General features: G+C 47.8%; 1 protein-coding gene across 1 annotated transcript in view; it reads right to left on the reverse strand.

The window, feature by feature from the left end:
- Window positions 1-15,007, reverse strand: part of BRD7 (bromodomain containing 7) — a 44,216-nt gene extending 29,209 nt beyond the window's left edge. The window contains exons 1-2 of the mRNA XM_002721347.6: window positions 14,718-15,007; window positions 14,129-14,337 (exon numbers count right to left, since the gene is read on the reverse strand). Of these exons, the coding sequence (XP_002721393.3) occupies window positions 14,129-14,337; window positions 14,718-14,766 (258 nt within the window). The 5' untranslated portion in view covers window positions 14,767-15,007. The remainder of the gene's footprint in view (window positions 1-14,128; window positions 14,338-14,717) is intronic.
- Window positions 15,008-17,492: the final 2,485 nt, after the last annotated feature.

Here is a 17,492-nt window from a genome sequence, read left to right on the forward strand (position 1 = left end):
GATGGCCCAAGTGCTTGGGCCCCTGCACCCATGTAGGAGACCAAGATGGAGTTTCTGGCCCCTGGCTTCAGATCAGCCCAGGTTTGGCAGTTGCAGCCATTTGAAGAGTGAATTAATGGATTGAAGACCTATCTCTCTGCCTCTCTGTAACTCTACCTTTCAAAAAAAATAAATCTTAAAAAAAAATTCCTAACTTGTCATTAAAAAGGAATTTATAGTGATAATAAAACAGATAAATCAGAGGACAGATCAGAGAGCTCAGAAACAGACCCATGTATTTCTTTAGAAAACTGTTAGTATATCATAAAGATGGCATCACAAATCAGTGACAGAGAGTGGTGCTGGGAGACAATAAAGAAAAATAAACTTAGGTCCCAACCGCCTATCATATGTGAAAGTAACATCCAGATTCAGACTTAAACGTATAAAGTTAAGATTCTTTAAGATCCATGGATAGGGAAAGATTTTCTTAAATAGGATACAAAAAGAATACATCTTTAAGGAAAAATTCAATAAATCTGACATTAAATTTATTAAGTTTGGTATCTCAACAAACCCATGATCCAATAAAAAAATCTAGCTACAGACTGATATAAAGCAGTTAAAATACAAACAACTCAAAGTATTAACAAAGATTACATAAAAAACATCTATAAATCCATGTAAAAAGGCAAGGAACCACCCCCTCCCCCAACTCACACACACCTGGGTAAAGGATAGCACAAGCAACTCACAAAAGATACCTGAAGTGTCAAGAAACATGAAAACTAGTTCAAGCTCCTTAAAAGATGGGGAACTACGCATTTAAAAAACCAGAGGGCATTTCATGTCTCTAACAAAAATTAAAAGGTCCGAAAATATCAAGTGATTTTTTTTTTAATGATTTAGTTATTTCTTTGAGAGGTAGTTACAGAGGGAGAGACTGAGAGAAGTCTTCCATCCACAGATTCACTCTCCCAATGGCCAAAACGGCTGGAGCTGGGCCGATCCGAAGCCAGGAGCTTCTTCCAGGTCTCCCACGCAGGTTCAGAGGCCCAAGGACTCGGGACATCTTCTACCGCTTTTCCAGACTGTAGCAGAGAGCTCGATCGGAAATGGAGACTTAAACCGGCGCCTATGTGGGATGCTGGCGCCACAGGTGGAGGCTTAGCCCACACAGGACCGGCCCCGAAAATATAAAGTTTTGATAAAAATGAAGAGAAATGGGGCTCTTAAACCTTATAGATTGTTGAGTAAATTGAGAAATTATAATTATATAAATAAATAATTCCTACAGGAGCTCAGAGATAGGTGGGAGTATAAGATACAAAAGGATAACTGAACTTCATGGCCTTGTAAATCCTAACAGAAGTATGAGGAAACTGTTCCAGGAGGTTTAGGATATCTGGTGGGGTGGGGAGTGGGAGAGAGGACCCCTAGAGACTGACTCTTTCTTCTGAAATGTGGACTGGACAGCTGAAAGTCAGTATGTATCCTGCCTTCCCCAACGTGAGAAGAACTAGGACCTTGTGCCAGTGCCACAGCCTACAACAGGAGTTGGCAAACCTTTCTATAAATGACCAGAGAATGAATTGTTTGGTTTTTTGGTTCATAAGGTGTGTCACAACTACTAACCTCTTGTTGCAGATGAAAGCAGTCATAGACAATACATAAAGGAGGGGCTGGTGCTGTGGCATAGTGGGTAAAGCTGTCGCGCCTGCAGTTCCGGCATCCCATATGGGCACCAATTTGAGTTCCAGGTGCTCCATTTCTGATCCAGCTCCCTGCTGTGGCCTGGGAAAGCAGCAGAAGATGGCCCAAGTCCTTGGGCACCTACACCCATGTGGGAGACTGGAAGAAGCTCCTGATCAGCACAGCTCCGGACGCTGTGGCCAACTGGGGAATGAACCAGTGGATGGAAGACCTCTCTCTCTCTACCTCTCCTTCTCTATGTAACTCTTTCAAGTAAATAAATAAATCTTAAAAAAAAAAATACATAAAGGAATGGATGTGGCTGTTTTCCAATAAAATCTTTACAAAACCAGAGGATGCTGGCCACAACCTGCTGGTCTGACCTCAGTCCAGCTTGATCCTCCTAACACCATGTGGCCTCAGGCAGTGCCTTAATTCTCACCTAACCTCTTCACGATCTGCAGGACGAAGATCTATCTCCCAGAGTCAGTCACTAGATAGTCAACTAAGGTCATGAAACATAAGAGTCAAAAAAAAGTCCTAAAGGAAGTTAGAGTCTCCAGACTACCCCTGTCTAGTAACTGCACCTAGTCAGCCTGGTCTAAAGTAATCACTTTACTACCAAGCACAGCAAAGAATATAGCCTTTTGGGATAGGGAGTCTGTAGAGTACACAGAAACATCTCCCTGGACATTGCAGCAAATGGAGTGGAAATGTCAGAGCACGTTACTGCCACTCTGGGAACTGACGCCCAGCTTTCAGAGCATCAACATGAAACCTTGAACAAGCTGCCTCCAGTTTTTAACCAGTTTCTCAGGAATACAAGATGCTCTGATCTCTACAGATCTTCTCCACATAAAATTGATTTCAACCTTATGACTTTTATATAATTTATTTACCTTTATCATATGAGCCTGGTACAATGTCCTGCCGGAGAATAAGTATCTGGTAAATAGTTAGTGAATGAAGAAATAACCTGTGTACAGGGGAAGCAATGGTACCCAAATGCCTCATCAGTCCTTCCTTTTCGCAAACATCTTCTGTGATTAAGAGGACTACCTCTTTCCCACACAGCAGCCCTGAAGTGACACCGGCCACTCCCAGGATCTCAGGCTGGACACGGTACCAGGCGTCCCACACTCAAGAGCCATACTACATTCCTTTTGACCTCAGCCCTGCCCTGGCCAATGTGGGTTTTGGGAGTGAACCAGTAAACATTAGCTTGCACTATCTCTTTTTGAAATAGATATATAAGAACAGTTTTCCTTAACCTCTGCTTTATTAATAGTACCATGTATATGCTAACACTTTAAAAAATTTTTTTAAAATGACTACCTTTCTCATTTTACTCTGATAATTTCCCAAGCAATAAGATAAGCCTAACTATTTTCAGCATGTAAACTGATGTTGAACTGCAAAGCTGTTAATATGTAATTTGGGCTACAGCTGTGCTTTTTACAAGAACATATGAGTTTTAAGAAAGGAATGTAGATCTCTAACCTGAGCTTTTTCCGTGAAAAGCATCCTAAGTAGATCTCCTTACACAGTCTCCACTCTCTCCAATATTTATGAGATACTGATTAATAGTATGGAGGTATAACTTACATCATTTTTCCACTAGGAAAGTTTCTGACCCCCTATGTATGTATTCAAGTTCAAACTCCCAACTGACATCTCAACTGCCTTTTAGATCTTATCCTTTATTCCCCTTCATGTATTCTGTGCTTAGTTTTATACACAACTTCACACCTAACCATCCTCATGCTATTCTCATGTTAATCCTCTACCTAGTTAGTGCATGAATTTCCTTATCCCCAGATCTACACAGGGATACAGCATTCTATTCAGGGATGTGCTCCAAAGTCAGCACATAAATGAAAACTGGGTTGTCAGATCACCTTTGAAAATATAAATACATGAAGTAGCCCATAAAGAAAAACACTCATGGTTTTATACCTATGACCTTTAATAGTAAACTGTACACATAAACTGTATAACAGGAAAAGAATATTTCCACTTACTATTATTCTATTACTATTATAGTCATACTACTAATACTTATTACTGTTTCCCTTATTGTATCCTGATTTTTAGAAAAAATTTACTTGAGGGGCTGGCACCGTGGCGCAGCAGGTTAAAGCCCTGGCCTGAAGCACCAGTATCCCATATGGGCACCGGTTCTAGTCCTGGCTGCTCCTCTTCCGACCCAGCTCTCTGCTATGGCCTGGGAAAGCAGTAGAGGATGGCCCAAGTCCTTGGGCCCCTGCACTCGCATGGGGGACCCAGAAGAAGCTCCTGGCTCCTGGTTTCGGATTGGCACAGCCCTGGCCGTTGCGGCCATCTGGGGAGTGAACAGCAGATGCAAGACCTCTTTCTCTGTCTCTACCTCTCTCTATAACTCTTTCAAATAAATAAATAAATCTTTACCAAAAAAAAGAAAAAGAAAAAGAAAAAATGTACTTCAAAAGGCAGAGTTAGAGAGAGACAGAGAGATGGATTTTACATCTGCCAGTTCACTCCCTAAATGGCTGCCATGGCCAGGACTGTGCCAGGCCGAAACCAGCAATGTGGAATACCACCTGGTCTTCCATGAGGACAGGAGTAAGACAGTGCAAGTACTATCTTTTGCTACTTTCCCAGACACATTACATTAACAGGGAGCTGGTTCAGAAGTGGAGCAGCTGGGATGCCAACCGGCTCTCACAAACAATATCAGCTGCAGGTGGTGAGCAGCTTTACCCTCTGTGTCACAACTCTGGCCCTAACCTGATTTCCAAGGCCAACTCAATCAAACATTTCCTGAGCAAAGTCTTCTGTGACTGCCCAGCCCTATGTAATCTCAGCAGCTTCAGAGCTAGAATGCTGCCTCTGGGCAGAGATGTTCTTCATTAACAACTCTTTACTTTACTGAAGATGTTTTAAGGGCAGAGTGAGATTTCCTGTTTTAGCACTGACAGCTTCATTTTTCTTACCTATAAAAAAGCTAACAGGATCTGGATATACATCCAAAAGAATTTAAAGCAGGGCTGTGACTAAATTATGTTCACAGAAGCATTATTCACAACAGCCAAAGGTGGAGGCAGATCAAATGTCCACTGACCAATGAAAAGATAAACAAAAGGTGGCAGGTCCATACAATATATTGGTCCATACAATATTATTCAGCCTTAAAAAGGAAATTCTGACACAAACCACAACATACATAAATTTTGAGGACATGCTAAGTGAAGTCAGCAAGTTACCAAAAAAACTGCTGAGTCCATAATTATGCAAAGTAATCAAATTCATATAAACAGAAAGTAGGGTGTTGGTTGCTAGGGGCTGGGCAAGAGAGGGGAAATGGGGAATTGAATGTATATGAGTAAGTTCTAGATACTGGTTGCACAACAATGCAAATATACTTAAAATTATTGAATTGTACACTAAAAATGGCTAAGATAGTTAATTTTATGCTGTGCATATTTTATAATTAAAAAATTATAATACTGGTGGATGTTGTGGGACAACAAGGCTAAGCCTCTGCCTGCAATACTGGCATCCTATATGGGTGCCATTTGGAGTCTCGGATGCTACACTTCCAATTTAGCACCCAACTAATGCACCTGGGAAAGCAGCAGAAGGTGGCCCAAGTCCTTGGGCCTCTGTACCCATGCAGAAGATCTGGAGGAGGCTCCTGGCTTCAGCCTGGCACAGCCATGGCCATTTGGGGAGTGAACCAGTGGATGGAAGATCTCTGTCCTTTGCTCTCTCTGTAGCTCTATCTTTCAAATAAGTAAAATAAATCTTAAAAAACAAAACACCTTAATATCAATCTCATAGGATTATGGTTAAGGAATAAAGTAACATATGTAAAACACTCAGCAAAGAACCTAGAATGTAACATGTGCTTAATGATTAACAGTTGTTATTTGTAAAATGTTATGTGTGGCTTTCTTGTAATCACCATTGAATATACGTATGGTTGTTCATTTAAAATGACTGGGGTGGGTGCTGTGGCGCAGGGTGCTGAGGCACTACTTGGGTCACCTACATCCTGTATCAGAGTGCCTGGGATTGAGTATTGCCTCTGCTTCAGATCCAGTTTCCTGCTAATGTACCTGCCAGGCAGCAGATGCTGGACCAAGTGCTTGGGTTCTTGCCTCCCATATGGGAGACCCAGAGGCAATTCCTAGCTTTTGGCTTTCAGTCCTGGCTTCTGTGGGCATTTGGGAAGTAAACCAGCAGATGGAAGGGCTCTCCCTCTGTCTCCTCTAGCTCTGTCACTCTGCCTTTCAGATAAAAAAGAACACTTCTGTGATTATTTTAATAAATCGTTTACCAACTTAACAGCCTACACAGATTTTCGTCCATTGCATCTTAGTTTTACTTAACTGTCTTTTTGTGTATATATTACTAGATCTAACAGTCTGAGCATTTTTTCAAGATCTGATATTTTAGTTTTTCTTTTTTTTAAAAAAGACTTCTTTCTTTCTTTTCGAAAGGCAGTTACAGAGAGGCAGAGGCAGAAAGAGAGGTCTTCCATCCACTGGTTCATTCTCCAAATGGCTGCAATGGCCAGAGCTGGGATGATCCAAAGCCTGGAGCTTCTTCTGGGTCTCCTATGTGGATGCAGGGGTCCAAGGACTTCTACTGCTTTCCCAATTTATAACAGAGGGTTGGACTAGAAGTGGAGCAGCTGAGACTCAAACCAGTGCCTCTTTGGGGTGCTGGCACTGCAGGCGGCAGCTTTACCTACTATGCTATAGCACCAGCCCCTACTTTACTTTTTTTTTTTTTTTTTTACATTTATTTATTTATTTGAAAGGCAGAGTTACACAGAGATAGGAGAGGCAGAGAGAGAGAAAGAGGTCTTCCACCCGATGGTTCACTCCCCAATTGGCTGCAACGGCCGGAACTGTGCCAATCCGAAGCCAGGAGCCAGGAGCCTCTTCCGGGTCTCCCCTGCGGGTGCAGGGGCCCAAGGACTTGGGCCATCTTTCACTGCTTTCCCAGGCCATAGCAGAGAACTGGATTGGAAGTGGAGCAGCCAGGTCTCGAACTGGCGCTCATACAGGATGCTGTCACTTCAGGCCAGGGTGTTAACCTGCTGCACCACAGCGCCGGCCCCCCATTTTACTTTTTATACAACAGGATAAGTGACTTGAAAAATGCAAGGTTTACGGTTAGCATTGTGGTGCAGTGGGTTAAGCCACCGTCAGTGAGGCCAGCATTCCACGAGGGAACACCAATTTCGTCCTGGCTGTTCCACTTCTGATCCAGATCCTTGCTAATGCACCTGGGAAGGTGGTGAAAGATGCCACCTATGTTCCCCAGGAAAGCGTTTCTGGCTCCTGGCTTGGGCCTGGCCAATAGCTGACTATTGTGAACATTTAGGGAGTGAACCAGTGGACTGACGATCTGCCTCTGCTTTTTGGTAATGCTAATACAAATTCTTTGTCAACTGCTCAGCATCCAAATGGCTGAAAACAAAATTCAACACATTTTCATAAGGGTGGTATCTAGGATATGGTCTGGTTAAACCAAGGCGTGTTACATCCTTAACACTTTTGTTAACATCAAATATCACTCAGGGTTAAGAACTACTGAGTCTACCTGTTGGGCTTTCAAAAACTAATATGGTCAGGGCTTTTCTACTCAAAAGAAAATCCCCTGGGACCAGCACCATGGCCAAGTAGGTTAATCCTCCGCCTGCGGCGCTGGCATCCCATATGGGCGCTGGTTCTAGTCCCAGCTGCTCCTCTTCCAATCCAGCTCTCTGCTATGGCCTGGGAAAGCAGTAGAAGATGGCCCCATTGCTTGGGCCCCTGCACCCGTGTGGGAGACCCAGAAGAAGCTCCTGGCTTCGGATCGGTGCGGCTCTGGCCACTGCAGCCAGTTGGAGAGTGAACCGACGGAAAGAAGACCTCTTTCTGTCTCTCCCTCTCACTGTCTGTAACTCTACCTCTCAAATAAATAAAAAAATCCCCTAACCAAGACACTTCTGAAACATCATAATGCTTTGTGTTACATGTGCCTGCTTTCCCAAAACCTTATTAAGTAACTGATTTCCTATCAGCTGAATACAATGCTGTACCTCTTTCCCCACTTAAAAGAATTTCCAAGCTACCCAAGTAACTAGGGTAGTCAACGTGATTAAGCTCTGGCTAATGAAATACAAGCAGGAGTTATGCACGCCTTTTAGGAAAACACTTTAAAGGAAAAGGGCATCCTTTATCCTTCTCTTATGCCCTGCCTCTATTCTGCTGCGTGGACCTGAGAGTCCACTCATCAGAGCCAACTTACTCCAGGCCCAGTGATGTCACACTCTCGACTTCTTCCAAGAAGAGACCACAAGCAATTTCTGTTCCTGAAACTCCCTGGAGATCCAGAACACAGCTCCGAGAGGCAGCTCTTTCTGAAGGTTCCCTCCTCCGCCATGATGAGCACAAAGAACCATCTCCCCATACCTGGTCTGGCAAGAAAAGGCCCTAACAGCCACTGCAGAACCAATGGCACCCTCAGAAAACCCAGAAACATCCTACGTTCTGCAGCCTATGGGCCCTGGGCAACTTCCCTTCTCTGAGGTTTTCCTTAAGCTGTTGTAAAATGGAAACCCTCATCTAGCTGTCCTACTCTGCAGGGCGTTATGGCCAGAGGAGACTGGATGCAAACACACCTCACTCTGCAATTCCATCGACATAGAAAGAGGGCTAATGATGAGTGCTGCAGTCAAGAAAGGGCAGAGTGGCTGGAGCAGAGAGGAAACTCCCAGACATCGACCTTGACGACATCCTTATAAAAGTACAACACTGTGTGTACAATGAGGCCCCTTCAGCAGTATTTTAAACACTCAAAAGTGGTATCCTGAGTGGTACTGTGGTGTAGTGGGTTAAGCCACCACCTGTGATGCTGGCATCCTATATAGGCACCAGCTGGAGTCTGGCTGTTCCACTTTTTTTTTTTAAAAGATTTATTTATTTATTTGAAAGTCAGAGTTACACCCAGAGAGAAGGAGAGACCGAGAGAGAAACAAATCCTCCATCTGCTGGTTCACTCCCCAACCGGCCACAATCGCCGGAGCTGCGCCAATCCGAAACCAGGTGCCAGGAGCTTCTTTTGGGTCTCCCATGTGGGTGCAGGGGCCCAAGGACTTGAGCCCATCTTCTGCTTTCCCGGACACAGCAGAGAGCTGGATTGGAAGTAGAGCAGCTGGGACTTGAACTGGCACCCATATGGGATGCTGGCACTGCAGGTGGCAGCTTTACCCACTATGTTACAGAGCTGGCCCTTATTCCGTTTCTGATCCAGCACCCTGCTAAAGCACCTGGGAAAGCGGAAGAAGATAGCCCAAGTGCTTGGGCCCCTGCACCCATGTGCACGACCTGGAAGAAGCCACTGGTTTCAGGCTGGCACAGCCCTGGGTGTTCCAGCTACTTGAGGAGTGAACCAGCAGATGAAGACCTCTGTCTCTCCCTCCCTCTCACTCTGTCAAATAAATAAATCTTTTTTAAAAAAGTAGTATTAGTGGCTGGTGCTGTGGCTTAGTGGACTGAGTCTCCGCCAGTGGCACCAGAATCCCATATGGGTGCCGGTTCTGATCCTGGCTGCTCCTTTTCCGAGCTGTCTGGCTCCTGGCTTTGGATTGGCCCAATTCTGGCTTTTGCGGTCATTAGGGGAGTGAGCCAGCAAATGGAATACCTTTCTTTGTCTCTCCCTCTAACTCTACCTCTCAAATAAATAAAATCTAAAAAAAAAACAACCCACTAGTATTAAATAAAATACAGTGCATCCATATAACAAAATACCATGTAGTCAATAAAAAGAATGAGATAACAAGAAATGAATAACATTAGTACAGCAGTGTGTCATGGTGGTGACTGCCAGTACTAAAACCAAAGTGGGGGCCAGCACCGTGGCATAGAAGGTTAAGCCTCCACTTGCAGTGTCGGCATTGCATGTGGGCGTGGGTTCAAGTCCTAGCTGCTCCACTTCTGATCAAGCTCCCAGCTAATGGGCCTGGGAAAACCCAAAGTCCTTGGGTCCCTACACCTACCCCAAGGGAGACACAGAAAAAGTTTCTGGCTCTTACTTTTGGCTTGGCCTAGCCCCAGGCCATTTGGGGAGTGAACCAGTGGACAGAATATCAGTCTCTCTCTCTGCCTCTCCTCTGTAACTCTGATTTTCAAATAAATTAATAAATAAAAAATGAAAACAAAAAATCAGAAGTGTTTTAAAGTGGTTACTTCAACTTCTATTTAAAGATGCATTGGGGAAAAAAATAAACCATAAAAAAAGATAATAAAAATATGCAAATACAACAGGGCAAGCAGAAGAGACAGGGTGTAAAGATGTCAGTACACTCGTGAGGTAGGAGGAGTCTGCAGAACAGAGAAAACAAGATACCTCCTGCGGGCAAAGTAGTCAACTGAGGGGAGTCCAAACTCCAGAACACTGGAGAAGCTCAGAGCTCAGAGACATAGGATTCAGCCACAAGTCAAAAGTGGGGAGACCAGAAATACTGGCAGCCCGGAGGGGAGCATTTTTCTCTGGAGAAACTGAAAAGCCCAGAGGAAGCATCTTGTAGCTCCAGATATTTGGGGCACTCCCCACAATATGATCAGGTCCCTACTAGTCTATGGTAAAGTTCACTAGCTGAGAACTTTTGTCTGTACACAAATAGGCTTTACCAAAAAAAAAAAAAAACAAACAAAAAAAAAGAGAGAGAGAGAGATTTATTTGAAAGGGACAGTGACACAGAGTAGAGAGACACAGAAAGATCCTCCACATCCCGGTTTATTCCCCAAATGCCCACAATAGCCAGGCCCTGGGTGAAGCCAAGAACACCATCAGGGTCTCTCAAGTGGGTGGCTAAGACTCAAGCAATTGAACCACCATCTGCTGCTCCCCAGGTGCATTAGCAGGGAGCTGGGTCGGAAGGGGAGCAGCTGGGACTCAAACCAGCACTCCAAAACAGGGTCATGGGCACCCAAGCATTGTGCCACACACAATGCTGGCCCTAACAGGCTTTTTTATGCTGCATGTTTAAACACAATCAGACTACAGAAACTAGATAGATACCCAGAGGATGCTTTTAACATAAAAGACCAAAAAACTGAAGAACTCAGGGGAGACAGAGACAATGCAAGGAACAATAAAAACAACTTCAGAGAAAAAAAGGAAAAATACTTGTATTAGTAACCACAAAAAAAGAAAATAAGATATCACATCTGAAAACAAGAATGTTATTAAAAAAAAGTGAGAGCCCAAAAAAGAATTATTGGAAATTCAAAATATAACATCTGAAATAAAGGGAGGTCATTTGGCACAAAGTGTGGCTGCTTGGGGCACCCATATCTCTTATCCATGTGTCTGGTTCAAGTCCTGGCTACCTGCTTGTGGTCCAGCCTCCTGCTGGTACACACCCTGGGTGACGGTCCCTGCCACACCACGTGCGAGACCTTCACTGAGTTTCAGGTTCCTGGCTTCAGCTCGGCCCAGTGTTTGATGTTGTGGGCGTTTGGGGGTTGAACCAACTCAAAGAAGATCTCTGTTTCTCTCTCTGCTGTTCAAATAATAGAAAACATAAAAAAACTGGAAGATAAACCCAGGAGTCCAACATCTAAATGGCAGGGGCTCAAACAGAGAAAATGCAAAAAATGAATTACAGAAACACTTCAAGAAAATATCTCGAAATTGAAGGCTCAAGTATTCATTGTGAAACAAATTTTTCAAAAGAGTTAGCAATGGTCATACATGGAGAGCTAAGAATGAGAATGACAATGAGGAATTGGTGTTATGGTGCAGTGCATTAAGCCTCAACTTGAGATACCTGTATCCCATATCAAGGTGCCTGGTTTGACTCAGCTTCCTGCTAATGAGCCCGGGAGGCAGCTAATGACGACTCAAGTAACTAGGTTCCTTCCATCCTTGCGTGAGACCCAGGTAAAGTCCCACTTTGTCACTCTGCCTTTCAAATCAACAAATAAATCTTATCTTTTAAAATTATTATTATTATTTTTTAAACCAGGGTTAGAGACAAAGAGAGATACTCCATTCACTAGTTCACTATTCAAATGACTGCAAAAGCCAGGGCTGGAGCCAGGCTGAAGCCAGGAACCTAGAGTTCCATCAGGTCTCCCAAGTGTGTGCAGGGACCCAAGCACTTGGGCCATCTTCCTCTGCTTTCTAGGCACATTAGCAGGGAGCTGGATCAAAGTGGGGCAGCCAGGACATGAACCAGCACTTATAGAGCATGATGGCATCACAGGCAGTGCTTAACCTGCTGTGCCACAATGCCAGCCCCAATAAATAAATCTCCAAGGGGGCGCTGTTTGCCAGCACGGTGGTGCAGTGGATTATGCCATTGCTTCTGGTGCCAGTCGAGTCCTGGCTACTCAGCTTTTATTTATTTATTTTTGACAGGCAGCTACTCAGCTTTTAACCCAGCTTCCTGATGGTGCAGAAAATGGCCCAAGTACTTGTGCCCCTGCTTCTCATGTGGGAGACCAGGATGGAGGCACTGGCTCCTGGCTTTGGCTGGATCTAGCTGTTGTATCCATCTGGAGAGTGGGATCAGCGGTCAGAGGCTATCATGGTGTGTCACTCTGCCTTTCAAATAAGTAAATTTTACAAGAAAGGGGGTGTGGGCTAGGGAGGGAATGGCACTAGGCTTCTCAACAGCAAATTTGGAAGCCAGAAGACAATACAGCAATGCCTACAAAATTCTGTAAGGAAATAATCTTCAATCTGAAATTCCACTCAGTCACACCATCAACCTGTGTGAGTCTGTGAAGAGCAGAATAAACATTTTCAAACATATAAGAGCTCAACATATCTACCTTTCATTTAAATTTTTTTTTTAATTTATTTGACAGAGTTAGTGAGAGAGAGAGAAAGAGACAAAGGTCTTCCTTCCGTTGATTCACACCCCAAATGGCCGCTACGGCCGCAGCTACGCCGATCCGAAGCCAGGAGCCAGGCCTCCTGGTCTCCTATGCGAGTGCAGGGCCCAAGCACTTGGGCCATCCTCCACTGCACTCCCGGGCCACAGCAGAGAGCTGGACTGGAAGAGGAGCAACCGGGATCAGAACCTGGCGCCCATATGGGATGCCGGTACCGCAGGCGGAGGATTAACCAAGTGAGCCACAGCACCAGCCCCCAAATCTACCTTTCATGTTTTGTTAGGAAATCTCTCGAGTTGAGAATCAACCAGAACAAGAGACTAAATCTAGAGGGAGGAAGACCTAAGATCCAGGAAGCAGGCAAGAGTCTCAGAGGTCTGGGCAGCAACTGACGCAGCTTGAGGAGCCGCAGGGCTACCTGACGCGTGTTTCAGAAAAGGATGTGCCTGATCTCTGGAAAACTCAACTCTGATGGGTTTCAGAAAGCTGCTAAGGGTTTCACAAGAATCAGTAAGTGATAACGAAACAAATGAAAGCAATTAACTAACAGTATTTGTATACTGTTTCTACTCAACAATAATTTTAAAAACCCAATGAATGTAGACTTAACCAGTAACTGTGATGCACCTATGCTTAGGAAGGGAGAAGGGGAGACTGGAGCCAGGAAGATGTACATGAACACTAATTCCCATCTACTGTTGTTAGCAAAAGACGTCAGTCGAGGAGCCGGCACTGTGGCGCAGCGGGTTAACGCCCCGTCTAAAGCGCCGGCATCCCATATGGGCGCTGGTTCGAGTCCCCGCTGCTCCACTTCCGATCCAGCTCTCTGCTATGGCCTGGGAAAGCAGTAGAAGATGGCCCAGGTCCTTGGGCCTCTGCACCCACGTGGGAGACCAGAAGCTCCTGGTTCCTGGCTTCAGATCAGCGCAGCTCCTGCCGTTACGGCCAATTGAGGAGACCAGCAGATGGAAGACTCTCTCTCTCTGTCTCTCCTCTCTTTGTGTAACTCTTTCAAATTAAAAAAAAAAAAAAAAAGGTAATTTTACCAGAACTGGTTACTTCTGGAGAGGACCATATGAGAGACTACAGGGAGAAAAAATGTTTGGTGTTCACTTCTGTACCCCTTGGAGTCTAAACGACAGTTTGGACATACATGACTTTCACGATTTAAGAGAGAACGCACAACAGACCTGTCTGCTGCCTCAGTCTAACTAAAGGCAAGAAAAACGGAGAAGAGATTTCAGGAATGCCAGAGAGGAAACACGCAAGACTGAGGAACTCAGCAGTGTGTCTAATCACAAGGAAACTCGTGCTGCACACAGAAGCCAAGGTATACAAGCAGCCTATGGATTTTACAGTCACTCACCAAAGGCTCTGCGAGGGCGGCCGCCTGGCGATCCCCCGGGGCGCACACCTAACTACTACCTTGCCCAGCTGGCCAGCCAAGACCCCAGCCGCTCCTTCCCACTCAATCTATTCCAGGCCTCCGCCGGTTTCCGCTGTTCCCTTCGACACCACACACGGGACCAGAGAGACCCCACCGAGGCCCCCGCCCCACGCCGCCGCCAGCCCCTTACCTTGACCCGCCTGCGTTTGCTGCCCTTCTCCTCCCCGGGACCCTGCTTCTCCCCCTTCTTCCTCTTCTTCCGCTTCCTGTCCTTGTGCTTGTCGTGGTCATTCTTGTCTTCGAAGAGGCTGGAGTCGTGGCCCGAGCTGCCCGTGGAGAGCTCGGTGACTTCGTTCCCGCCCACTTTGAGGACCAGCTTCAAGGGCTTCTCGACATACTCTGAAACGAGACGGCCAGCGCCCGCATGAAGGGGGACCCCGCCGCGCGCGGCCAGCGCCCCCGCCCCCACCACAAGCACCTGTTGAATGACGGATCCTGGCCGCCGCGGCGCCCCCCGCCCCGAACGCTCCCGGGCCTCTCGGGGCCGGCCCACGCCTCGCCGCCAGACGCCCGCCCACAGCCAGGGGGGACCCAGGTTCGAACGCCGCGACCACCGCCGCCCGGGGTCTGCGCGGACCCGGGCCGGCCGCGCCCCCTTCGCGGGTCGCGGCCTGCCGGGGCAGGGGCGGCCCCACGGCCCGCCTCGGGCGCTCGAGGGTCCATTCCGAAGGACGAAAACCCCGCGGAGCCGCCGCCCGCCGCCGCTGCCCACTCCTCACCCTCGTAGAGGTGTTTGTCCGACTTGTGCTTCTTGTGCTTCTTGCCCATGTCCGACCGGGCCCCGGTGCCCGCCCCCCGCGCCAGGCCCAGGCCGTGCGGCGCCGCTTCCGGTCCGGGCCAGGCGAGCGGAGGGCGGGAGCGGGGCCCGCGAGACCCCGCGCCGCGAGGCAGGGGGACGGCGCGCGCCGCGCGGCGCGAGGCCCCTCACGAGAAGAAGGCGCGCGAGACGCGGCCGGAGCCCGAGAGCGGCGGCGGGGCAGCCAGCGGCCGGCGCAGAGGCGGGAGAGAGGGCCCGCCGCGCGCGCGGGGTGACGGCGGCTACGCGTAGCGGCCCCTGGCGGCCGGAGGTGGCGCTACAGCCCTTGGAGGAGGGGCCGGGCTAGAGGCAGCGCCGGAGGCGGGGCCGGGTCGGGGGCGGGGCCGGGCCGGAGGCGGGGGCGGGGCGGGGCGAGGGCCCTCGCTATGCATAGTTTTCTCGAGTTTCTGGCCTGCCTCTCCCTTCTCTGTCTCTCCTCCGCATCTTCCTTCCCTTTTCTCAGGTTTCTTTCTTCCCTTCTTCCTTCCTTCCGGTCCTTCTCTGCCCTCCTTTCCTCCTCCTCTCCAACCTCCCTTCTCCTCTTTTTTTACGTTTCCTCCTTCAGGGAGTCCTCCCTGCTTTCCCTTGCACTCTAATTCTTCCCTTTAACAATGCTCATTGCACTCAATATGTCTGCCAGATCTAGCAAACCCAGGACAATGGTGCCTGCAGGATTCTATTTTTTTTTTAAGAGTTATTTAGTTGTTTGAAAGAGAGAGGGAGGGAGAGAGAGAGAGACCTTCCAGCTGCTGGTTCACTCCCCCGGATGGCTGCAACAGCTGAGACTGGGCCTAGCTGACATCAGGAGCCTGGAACCCTATCCAAGTCCCCAAGCACTTGGGCTATCATCCACTGCCTTCCCAGGTGCATTAGCAGGAAGCTGGGTCAGAAATGGAGCAGCTGGAACTTGAACTGGCACCCATATAGTTGAAGTTGTTGCAGGCAGGGGCTTAGCCTGCTGCACCCCAAGCTGGCCCCAGAATTTAATTTTTTTTAAATATTTATTTGGAAGGCAGAAATAGAGAGAGAAGGAGAGCGAGATCTTCCACCTGCTGGTTCACTCCCCAAATGGCCGCAACGTCCAGTAGCTTCATCTGGGTCTCCTATGTGGGTGCAGGGACCCAAGGACTTGGATCATCTTCTGCTGCTTTCCCAGGTGCATTACCAGGGAGCTGGATCAGAAGTGGAGCAGCGGGGACTCGAACCAGCGCCCATATGGGATGCTGGCACTGCAGGTGGAGGCTTAACCTATTGCACCACACCCCAGGATTCTAATCTTTTTTTTTTTTTTTTTTTTTTGACAGGCAGAGTGGACAGTGAGAGAGAGAGAGACAGAGAGAAAGGTCTTCCTTTTTGCCGTTGGTTCACCCTCCAATGGCCGCCGCGGCCGGCGCGCTGCGGCCGGCGCACTGCGCTGATCCGATGGCAGGAGCCAGGAGCCAGGTGCTTTTCCTGGTCTCCCATGGGGTGCAGGGCCCAAGCACCTGGGCCATCCTCCACTGCACTCCCTGGCCACAGCAGAGGGCTGGCCTGGAAGAGGGGCAACCGAGACAGAATCCGGAGCCCTGACCGGGACTAGAACCCGGTGTGCCGGCGCCGCTAGGCGGAGGATTAGCCTAGTGAGCCGCGGCGCCGGCCCCAGGATTCTAATCTTAAACAAAGACAAAATCTTAATGCACTGGGTCTGGCGTGGTGGCAGAGTGAGTTAAGCCGCTGCCTGTGATGCCAACATCCCATGTGGGCACAGTTTGAGTTCTGCTTCTTCGCTTCTGATCCCGCTCCCTGCTAATTCACCTGGAAGAGCAGCTGAAGATAGCCCAAGTACTTGGGCCCCAGCACGCACATGGGAGGCCCAGATGAGCCTCTTGGCTTCGGCCGGGCCCAGATGTGGCTACTGCAGCCATCTGGGGACTGAACTAGTGGATTGAAGATCTCTGTCTCTCCCTCTTTCTGTAGATCTGATTTTCAAAATAATTAAGTAAATCTTAAAAAAAAAAAAAAACTAACACGCACATCAAAATTTTTTCAAACAATGGAGAGAAACATAAAATACTCCCCCTCAGTCCTGTAGATAAACACGAGTTAACCAGTTCCTGTGAGTCCAGCCACAGCCTTTTCTTCCACAGGTCAACATTTAAGTGCACAATGGAATCTGTCAGTCATTTACACTTTAGTAAGAGTTTGGACCCATGGCTCACCACTCCCAGGAAGATGTGTAGCCTTATCTTGAACTCCAGTGGTGAGATGGGAGGTATATATTTTAGGACTCTACTGTTGACAAACGAGTGATAGGAACCCACTCTGAATTATGCCAAGTAATATGGAGGGATTTATTGGTTCACGTGTCCAGAAAGGGCGGGAGTAAAGCTTGCCTGGGAGAAGGTGGGGACCAAGGGTTTGATGCTGGGATGCTCTGTCTCGTCTTTGCTTGCCTCTGTGTCTGTTGGGATCCACCCCCAACACTCCCTCCCACGGACTGGAAGCAGGGTCTCTTCTGTACAGGGTCCTGACCAATTGGAACAAGGGTCTCTTCTCGATCACCTTTAGGGGCTGGGAGATTGATCCACCCCCAGGGCCCTGAGGAGTGGGGTGTGTGATGGTGGCCGTCCTGCCGCCCCTCTGGTCAGCCGCGGAGGAGGAGGGGCCTCTCACGATCCGTGTCTGTTTCCTCCCTGTAATAATCCTCTCCGGCATCTTG

The sequence above is a fragment of the Oryctolagus cuniculus genome, chromosome 18, assembly GCF_051225735.1.
Source record: "Oryctolagus cuniculus isolate XC-2025 breed Fujian yellow rabbit chromosome 18, ASM5122573v1, whole genome shotgun sequence".
Classification (NCBI taxonomy): Eukaryota; Metazoa; Chordata; class Mammalia; order Lagomorpha; family Leporidae; genus Oryctolagus; species Oryctolagus cuniculus.